The sequence below is a fragment of the Dipodomys spectabilis genome, unplaced genomic scaffold, assembly GCF_019054845.1.
Source record: "Dipodomys spectabilis isolate Male_0828 unplaced genomic scaffold, ASM1905484v1 ptg000325l, whole genome shotgun sequence".
In the NCBI taxonomy this organism is placed as follows: domain Eukaryota; kingdom Metazoa; phylum Chordata; class Mammalia; order Rodentia; family Heteromyidae; genus Dipodomys; species Dipodomys spectabilis.
The window spans coordinates 1,492,272-1,502,587 of NW_024871002.1; the positions used below are offsets into that span (position 1 = coordinate 1,492,272).

The 10,316-nt window shown below is 39.7% G+C and overlaps 1 protein-coding gene across 1 annotated transcript; it reads right to left on the reverse strand.

Annotated features, from left to right (window-relative positions):
• Nucleotides 1–506: 506 nt before the first annotated feature.
• Nucleotides 507–9,812, reverse strand: LOC122128230 (putative homeobox protein NANOG2). The gene is given in 4 exon segments (XM_042702510.1): nucleotides 507–596; nucleotides 912–1,069; nucleotides 1,072–1,142; nucleotides 9,643–9,812. Coding segments are annotated over 4 exon segments (489 nt in total).
• Nucleotides 9,813–10,316: the final 504 nt, after the last annotated feature.

The following is a 10,316-nucleotide window of genomic DNA, read 5'->3' on the forward strand; positions in this document are numbered from 1 at the left end:
TCTTACATTTGAGGTGGAAGTCAATATCATTATGGCTTCCAAACTTGTATTAGATCTACTTATCTGTAGCTAGAGACATCTTGTCTGAGGTAGATAAAGTTATTGAGACTTCCTTGACTGGATTCCAATTATTACTCCACTCTTCAAATTGACACAACGGGAACAGTGAGATCTTCAGTAAGAGACACTTAGTTGTAAAACAGAATAAAACAAAAATTCTACAAGGAGGGCAGGAATTCAGTCACTGTCCCAACAGAAACTAAATAATCACACATCACAAAGTAATTTAGGAATAAGTCCAAGGCTTGTGAGGTACTAAAATACTTATGTGTTTCCCTAGCAGTTTCCAAGGTGACCTCCAAATAACAGACAGAAAAAGTTTTTGTTGGAACTGCACGTAGGGCTGTGGAGATGATTCTTCAAAGTTACAAAATAGATTGTTCCAGGCCTGCATGTTCCTGGTTTGAATGTGCCAGGAATGGTTGTTTGTCTCCAAACTTGCTGTTCTAGGTCCAGTCCCTCCATGTTAGATTGTTCCATGTCTGGCCAGTCCATATTTGAAGGTATCCAGATGTGTTCAGCAGGCACTGCTGGTGCTATACATAATGAGGGCCTGGACAATTTGTAGGTACTGAGCCCTTCTGAGTCAAAATGTTGCTATTCTTTTTTTTTTTTTTTTTTGGTCAGTCATGGGGCTGAACTTTGGGCGGGGGCACTGTCCCTTAGCTCTTCAGCTCAAGGCTAGTGCTCTACCACTGGAGCCACAGCACCACTTCTTATGTGGTGCTGAGGAATTGAACCCAGGGCATCATGCATGCTAGGCAAGCACTCTACCACTGAGCCACCTTCCCAGCCCCACAATGTTGCTATTCTTAAGCTAGCTTTTCTTGTCATCTCATATATCATTCTCTAGTTTCTTGGGAGCTAGATATCAGCAGTTTGTAGCTGAAGTTGAGTATGCCAGAAAGTTTTTTGTATCTACTAAAGTCAGAGGTACTTTTCTGCCTCTGAAATCTATTATTGAATATACTCAATTGTGTATGAGAGAATACAGTCCACATCTTCTGTTCTTAACCTGGACCTTATCTTCTTTCTTTACTCTGCTCTCTCCAGAGCTAGAGACAAGTAGTTTTACTTTGGGACTAATAGATAGAGAAGGGCTATACAAATAGGCAGGTCCACAGAGAAAGGAAAAAAATAGGTGGTTTCTGTGTGGAACATCTCAGCAGATATTTGATTTTTGTTTTTGTTTTGTCAGTCATGGGGCCTGAACTCTGGGCCTGAGCTCTGTCCCTGAGCTCTTCAGCTCAAGGCTAGTGCTCTACCACTTGAGCCACAGCACCACGTCTGGCTTTTTTTCTGCTTATGTGGTGCTGAGGAATCGAACCCAGGGCCTCATGCATGCAAGGTGAGCACTCTACCACTGAGCCACTCTACCACCTTCCCAGCCCCAGCAGATGATATTTGTAAGGATGAATATTTTCTTCAGACCCATAAATCCCAGCCACTGGTGAGCAGTCCTTAGAACTAGATGCCTTTGGAAAAGGCAAACTTGGAGAAAAGCTAAATCCACACTTTTGTTTTTCATAATGGTAGGTATTTACATTTACATAGAAACAAATTTATATTTTTAGGAGGAGGCTGCAATGCTTGGTAAGAAATGTATGCATTATCCTGCCCATGTAATTGTAACCCCTCTGTACAGTATGTTCTCAAATAAAATAAAATAAAATAAAATAAAAAGAAACAAATTTATATTTTTATATTTATACAGAAATATTCAATCAGCAAACATACACATTTAATTGCACACTCAACAATAATAACTTGAGGCTGGGCACCAGTAGCTCATGCCTATAATCAGGAGGCTGAGATCTGAGGATCGTGGTTCAAAGCCAGCCCCGGCAGGAAAGTTCATGACACTCTTAGCTCCAATAAACTACTAGAAAACTGGAAGTGGTACTGTGGCTCAAGCGGTAGAGTGCTCTCCTTGAGCTGAAGAGGTTAGGGATAGCGCCCAGGCCCAGAGTTCAAGCCCCATGACTGCAAACAAAAGAAAACAATAATAACTTGAGTAGTAGGGTGTTAGTAGACTGTTTATGTTCTCTCAAAATCCATATGGTATTTGGAGGTGGGAAAGAAAGGAACATTAAAGGTCTCTAGTCAAGCCTTCTGTCCAGTGCATAATTCCTTCTATAAACTTCCTTGAGAAATGTTTTTTCAAGGGACATGAAACTTACTATTTACCCAGTCTTTTTGTGGTCAGTTGTGGGGCTTGAACTCATGGCCTGGGCACTGTTCTTGAGCTTTTATTTGCTCAAAACTAGTGCTTTACTACTTTGAGCCACAACTTCACTTCCAGTTTTGTGGTGGTTAATCAGAAATAGAGTTTCACAGACTTTCCTGCTGAGTCTGGCTTTGAACTACAATCCTCAAATCTCAGCCTCCTGAGTAGGTTGAAGTATAGGCATGAACCACCACCACTGGGCTCAATCAATCTTTTAGTAACATTTAGCAGATTATTTTATTTATCCAAAATCTACAGTTCTTTATTTTACATTCACTAATTATAACTTTGGTTACTTAAGTCCATGCATCTACTTAATGATGCCTGCCTTGGTCTGTTTTGTGCTGCTAAATCAGAATACCTGAGACTGGGTAATTTGTGATGACTAGCAGTTCATTTCCTACAATTCTAGAATCTACAAGTCCAAGATGAAGGGACCATATTTGATGAGGGCCTTCTTGCTGTATCATACCCAGGTAGAAGGCAGAAAGTCAAGACAGAGGGAGACAGGAGCTAAATTTGCATTTATTACAAATTCACTCTCTCAATAACTAACCTATGCCATGATAATATTAAACAGTTCCTGTAGGCAGAGACTTCATGACCTAATCACCCATGAACTTTGGAAGATACATTTCAGGCTATAACAATGATTAGTTTTCCTTGTTTATCATAGGACTATATGCTGATATGTTTATGTTGAATGTATTTAGAGACAGTGAATGAAAATTTAAACTGTAAATTAACACGATAGACTAAATATACAATGTATGTACATACAAAAGATATCTAAAATTCATAGACAGCACCTGCTGAATGGTGTTTTCTGTGAGTACCATGTGATAATATGTTCCATTAGAATAACTCTTCATACTTTCTGAGACAGTTCATCTATTATCATTTAATAATAAAATAATGGTTAATCATTAAATTAGTGCTTACTAGATACAACATTTGCATATATTATTTCAGTTAATCCATACCCTATATGAGGAAGATATGCATGTTGTCCCCATTTCATAGGTTTAAAGAAGTAAATAACATTTCCAAAGTTTCACAGTACGTAGTGATTTAAAGCCAAAGCAATCTGAATCCATGGTCTGAAATCTTACCCTTTAGGGAAGGAAAAAGTATTTTATCTTCACTTTATAAGTGTGAAAACTAACATGTTCAAATGTTCAGGGTCACAGTTTGTGGGGGTTTTTTACTACATTTTTATCATCTCTCCAGAGATTGCTCTAGTTTTGATAGCTAGTAGCAATTCATGTAGATATGTGAAGTATCTATTTAAATAGTATTGTAACAAGTAAAAATTAGAGTAATAGGTTGATATTCCATTTTTTGTACGTGTACTGGTCCTGGAGCTTGAACTCTGGGCCTAGACATTGTCCCTGAGCTTTTTCATTCAAGGCTAGTGCTCTACTACTAGAGCCACAGCTCCACTTCTAACTTTTTGGTAGGTAATTGGAGATAAATGTCTCACAGGTTTTCCTACCTAGGCTGCTCTCTCTCTCTCTCTCTCTCTCTCTCTCTCTCTCTCTCTCTCCCTCCCCCCCCTCTCTTTCTCTCTCCTCTCTTTCCAGTTTCTATAGTATACTATAACTAAATGGTTATGTCTTGATTGGGGAATGGAAGGCTGAATTCAAAGATTACTCCAAGATTCCCACTTGTATGCACAACTTTTCCCAGTTATTTAATCCAACTCTAATAAAATGATGTTGTGAAGGGATTTTGCAAATGTAATTAAAGTCCCAAATCAGTTGACTTTAAGATTAGGGAGATTATGCAGATAGATTTGACCTAATCATATGAGCTCTTTAAAAGCTCTGGCTTGTGGGGCAGAGGAAGTCGGAAAGAAGTATTGTGGCTGGCCAGGAAGAAGCAAACATCTCTGCTGTGAGCTGCGTGGGAGGCAACGGGCTGTGGGTTGTGGGGTATCTCTAGATCAGAGAGTAGCCTCCAGCTGATATCCTGCAAGGAAATCGGGGCCTCAGTTCTATGACAGCAGGGAATTGAATTCTGCCAACTACCTCAATGAGCTTGAAAGAGGACCCAAAGGTTCAGATGAGAATGGAGCTTAGATTACACCTTGTTTTTCACTGTGAGACCCTGAGCAGAGATCCTAGCCAAGCTGGTTCTCATATTTATAGAACTGTAAGATGACAAATTGATATTATTTCAGCTACGAATCTATGAATATTTGTTACGAACCATTAGAAAAATACTAGAGGGATAAATAATCCTAAAGTCTGTCTCCTCGGTAAGAACACAGATAGATATAAGTAGGTCATGATAAAAACAAGTACAATATATCAACAGGAGATATTTGCTTTCTGAAGTCCTTGAGTGTACTTGTAATTAAATGGAACATTGGGTGAACATTAGGGTGGAATATAACAGAAGATAAAAATAGTTCAGAAAAGATAAACTAAAATGCATCTAAAATGTAAAGGAATTGTCTAGTTTCTCATATACAGAAATGTACATTGTGCCCCAATGCTCAACACTACTTGCACAATATTCTCCAGAGCCCTAGAAGTCTTGCTACTCTTAGAGACTGGTTGATTCCTATTTTAACATCTTTACCCATCAGTGAACCTACTTGCTTTTGGAACTAAGACTTAGTTTCAATGTAAACCTGTTTTTTTTTTTTTTTGTCAGTTATGGGGCTTGAACTCAGGACCTGGGCACTGTCCTTGAGCTTTTTCGATAAGAGTTTCATGGACTTTCCTGCCTGGGCTGTCTTTGAACTGCAATCTTCAGATCTCAGCCTCTTGAGTAGCTAGGATTTTATAGGTGTGAGTCACCAGCACCCGGCCTAATCCTTTTTTTTTTTTTCCATTCTAAGTAAACTTATAAAGCATAATTAACATATAATTGAGAAATAATGATTGTATATATTTATGATGTTTGGTGTAGTGTTTTGATGTAATTATGTATTATGAAATGATTAAATCAAGTTAATTAACATATCCATCACTTCACATACTTATCACTTTGTTGTGGTGAGAACAGATAAGATCTACTCTCATAGAATTTGTCAAATGTATAATACATTATTATTGTTCACTAGATATCCAGAACTTATTCTTTTGTGTAACTGAACTTTTGTACCTTTGACCAACATCCTCTTATTTTCTAGCTGTTTTCTTACTTCTTCTAAGCCCTGACAAGCATCATTCTACTCTCTTGTTTTTTGTTTGATGTTTTAAAAGTCAACAAGGGGCAATAGTTGTCTTTCTGTGCTTGATCTATATTTTACTTGACATAATATTTGATCCTTGCAAGTAAGAGGGTTTCCTTCTCTTTTTTTCTGATTTTAGACTAGGTAGTCCACATTATATTAGAATTATGACATGTACCACCACACCTGGCTAATTTCCTTCTTCTCAGTATTCCCTTAATGCTAATCTAGTGACTTTCTTGTGTCATTATCTAGTTTCACTGTGGTTGCTTGAACACTCATATCTTCTTCAACAAAAATAGAATTATCCCACATCAGTTACTGTGAGATAATGACAACTTAGGACACAGACAATACACCATGGACCCTTATACTTTGTTTTATTGAACAACAGATTAAGGGCTCACTCTATGCCAGATAGTATATTACATATTATGTTGACAAAAGTATGGCTTAGTCCTTCTGGGTTATACTTTTTAATCTCGGGCATCTAAGCTTTTTGATTTTTTTTTTTTTTTGTCGGTCATGAGGCTTGAATTCTGGGCCTGGGCACTGTCCCTCAGCTCTTCAGCTCAAGGTTAGAACTGTACCACTTGAGCCACAGCGCCACTTCTGGTTTTCTGGTGGTTTATTGGAGATGAGAGTCTCATGGACTTTCCTGCCTGAGCTGGCTTTGAACTCAATCCTCAAATCTCAGCCTCCTGAGTAGCTAGGATTACAGGCGAGTGCTACCCCGGCTTACGCTTTTTGATTTGAGCTCTGACTTGTAGCTCCAGTATTTTATTTCTGGAACCAGACACATTTGACTTTGGTCCTTTGGGGATAAGGCTCTCCTTAGTCATTTTCTACTCTAAAAATCTAATCCCCTTACTTGTTGTTTTTGTTGTATTTTTTTCTTGTTTGAAGCCTTATCTTCTGGATATCAACCTTCTCTGGTAGTCTTCCTATCTTCCTTGGACAGTCTGGATAGTTCTAAGGGTAGGATTCAAAACCTACATTGCCCTGCAGGATCTCTTTGCCTGCTTCAGTCATCCTGTCTACCATTGCTACCCTGCCTATGTGTAACATATTGATTGATTGTTATGACTGAAAATATCTATTCTGGTTTTTTTTACATTTTTTAATTAATAAGATTGTGAAAATACCGTACAGAGGGGTTACAATTACATGAGCAAGGTAATGAGAACATTTCTTATCAAGCATTGTTGCCTCCTCCTTTGTTTCCCCTTACCATCTGAAAATATCTATTCTTTAGATGTAAGTTGCATAGCTACTTCTACTAACATCAGTTCCTGAGGAGACCAGTTACTTTCTGGGATAGTGAAGTACAGAAAATTGGTCAAACACTGGGTAAAAGATGAAATATGGAGCTTTGATGTGTTTCAAGAAACCATAACCATTGTCTAAAAAGGAATTATTGATTACAAAGGAGCCATACATAACCTTTATTTCAAAAGGAGTCATTTATTTCTTTAATCAGAATCTAAGTCTTCTTTTGAATCTACAGCTAGATGTAGACAGAATTCAATTGTGGTAATAATTGAAATAAATCAGTTTCCCCTGTCAAGCGCCACATATGTGAAACTTGTTTCATACTGGCTCTGAAGAACACGGGACCTACTGATCTCTGAATATACTCATTAGAGAACCAAAAGCCATTCTGTAGATCAAGAGATAGGACTAGAAATTAAGAAGTGATTACCTAGTAATACCCTGAGCGGATTCTACTATGAAGTAAGGGTTGGAAATGGTAGTGGAGGAGGATGTTTGCAGTGTTAAAAGGAGGTTGTTCTATGGGCCCATGTAGTAAATGAAATGGGAGAATTTGTTTTCAGCTTTGATTCCAAACCAAGGGTGCATTTTCCAAGGAAAAAGTATTTAAAATGCACCTCCATTGTTTCCTACTTGGGCTGGCTGGTGGCTCAAGCCTGTAATCCTAGCTACTAAGGAGGCTGAAATCTGAGGATCGTGGTTGGAAGCCAGCCTGGGCAAGAAAGTCTGTGAGACTCTTAGCTCTAATTAACCAGCAAAAAGCTGGAAGTGGAACTGTGGCTCAAGTGGTAAAGTGTCAATCTTGAGTGGAAAGAGCTAAGGGACAGCACCCAGAAATGGAAATCTAGCTCTAGAACTAGCACACACACAAAGATGCTTCCATATCTGTAAATGTTTGATGACAATGAGTGCATGTGAGAGAACCCTTGAAGATGTATATTGCTAAATCCTGAATAGGGAGAAAAGTTAAACAGCAGAGAGATAAGGAAGTGTAGCCTGACAGGGCAAAAGGGGACATACCTAAGTGTAGCAAAACAAAAAATTCAAGTGTGTGTGTGTGTGTGTGTGTGTGTGTGTGTGTGTGTGTGTGTGTCTGTGTGTGTGAAAAAGAGAGGAGAAAGAATTCATGTAGACTGATGGGCAATAGCTGGGTACAGAATACATGATGGTGTCTACAATATACAGGAGCCGGGGAGAAAGGTGGAAAGAGGCATTACAAGGAGACTGCTGCGGGTTTTTGGTGTTATATTCCTGAGGGAGAGGCCCAGGAGCAGTGTGGGAACAGGGCCCTTTGTCATAAGCAGTGAGAGGAGATAAGGAGAAACAGGACACCTTAGGAGCAGCCAGAGGGAAGCTAGCCAGCTGGGTGAGGAGAGGTCAAGTCAACGTGAAGCTAAAAAAATGTGTCTGTTCAAAGCCAGATAACAAAGAACTTTGTCCCTGGAGAGATCAAAAAGGAAGTTAAAACCTATATTATAAACTGGAATGGGAAGATAGAAATAGAGAAGATCCATTTGGAAAACTAGAGCTGTAAATTGGGCATTGAAGGACTATTGTCACAGTGAATTATTCACTGTTAACAGTGAATACCCGTGCAGTGGAACATTATTTGCTATGAATGCACATGTGAGCAAGTAACCTTTTCCCAAATTTTCTTTTCAGTATTTTTGGCTTGTAGAGTTCTGGAGTAGACTGAGGAAGTTGGTCAATAGAGAACAAAAATCAGGTCTAGTGAAGTGCCTGTGACTCATGCATGTAATCCTAGCTATTTAGGATGCTGAGATCTGAGGATCATGGTTCAAAGCCAGCCTTAGCAGTAAAGTCCCTGAGACTTTTATTTTCAATTGACCACCAAAAAGCCAAAAGCGAAGATGTGGCTCAAGTGGTAGAGCTCTAGCCTTGAGCAAAAAAGCTTAGAGGTAGTGCACAGACTCCCTGCCCCCCATGCATAATGAATCAAGTCCATTTCATTGCATCTAACACTTCATTTGAGCCCTCCATTTGCCATTTTTTTTGTGTATGTGCTGTGGGACTTGAACTCAGAACTCAGGGCTGCATGCTTTCTTTAGATTGTGTGTGTGTTGTGTGTGTATGTGTGTGTGTGTGTGTGTGTGTGTGTGTGTGTGTGCGCGCCAGTTCTGGGTATTGAATTCAGGGCCTGGGCACAGTCTTGAACTTTTTTTTTTGTCCATTGTAGGGCTTGAACTCTGGGCCTGGGTGCTGTCCCTCAGGTAGCTCTTCAGCTCAAGGAGAACTCTCTACCACTTGAGCCACAGCGCCACTTCCGGTTTTCTGGTGGTTTATTGGGGATAAGAGTCTCATGGACTTTCCTGCACAGGCTGGCTTTAAACCACAATCCTCACATCTCAGCCTCCCTAGAAGCTAGGATTACAGGCATGAGCCACCAGCTCCGGCTTTGAGCTTTTTTGCCCAAGGCTAGTGCTCTGCCACTTGAGGCACAGCTCCACTTTCAGCTTTTTTTTTTTGTAGTCAGTTGAAGAGTTCCATAGCTTTCATGCTCAGTCTGTCTTTGAACTGCGATCCTTAGATCTCAGACTCCTGAGTAGCTAGGATTACAGATGTGAGCCACCAGTGCCTAGCTTTCCTTAGTTTTTTGAGTTAAGGTTGACACTCTTCACTTCTGGCATTTTGGTGGTTAAATGGAGATAAAATGTCTCTCAGATTTATCTGCCTGGATTGGCTGTGAACTGTGATCCTTAGACTTCAGCCTTCTTAGTAGCTAGGATTATAGCAGTGAGCCACCAGTGCCTGACTAAGAATAATCATTTTTTTAAAATCCCCTAAAAGTCCTGCTTAGCCGAGGCAATCACTAGTTTCCTTGTGTTTGACACCTCAGGCTATGTTTCTACAAAAGTGGGTGGTAATGTTTTCCAGTTACTTTTCAATCTTGTCTTTCTCGATCTGACTACCTACAAACCAAGACAGTTTTCTTCCTGCCAGCTCATGGAGGTGAAGGACATGAGAAGGCCTCTGCTGGGAAAGCTCTGCCAAAGAAGGATGCAGGTTAGAATACATGTGCCACATCCAATTCCGGTTAGGTTTTCCCATGCCTCTATGTCCAGAGACCTCTAAATGGATTAAACATTCTTATCAAGGATAGGGGCTCAAGTTTTCTGGTATATTCTTTGTTGTGGAATGACAACAACAGGTGCCCTCTATTTCCATGGTCTCTTAAGTGTCTGTCGTATGATTCCAGAAATATCTTCAGGTTTTTTGAGCTGGGCTGACTGAGCTGTCCTCAGGACTTTTTAGCTAAGCAGCTGTTGATCAGAATGTGATGGTGTAATGAACCCATGTAGGGAAGCTGCTCTGGGGATAAATTGTCCTTGGTGCCCAGATCGAGTTCTAGCTAGAAAAGGACATTTTAGATGGTTTCATTATGCTCTGTGTCCACTACCAGATCCTGGAATGTTGCTGCCTGTCACTAGTAAATATACCCTCAGCACATAGGACCAATTAAAATAATGAATAGGTTCTGGAGAGATTTATTAACTTACCTATTGTGGTTTTACAATAAATTATTAAAGGGGGGCTGGGAAGGTGGCTCAGTGG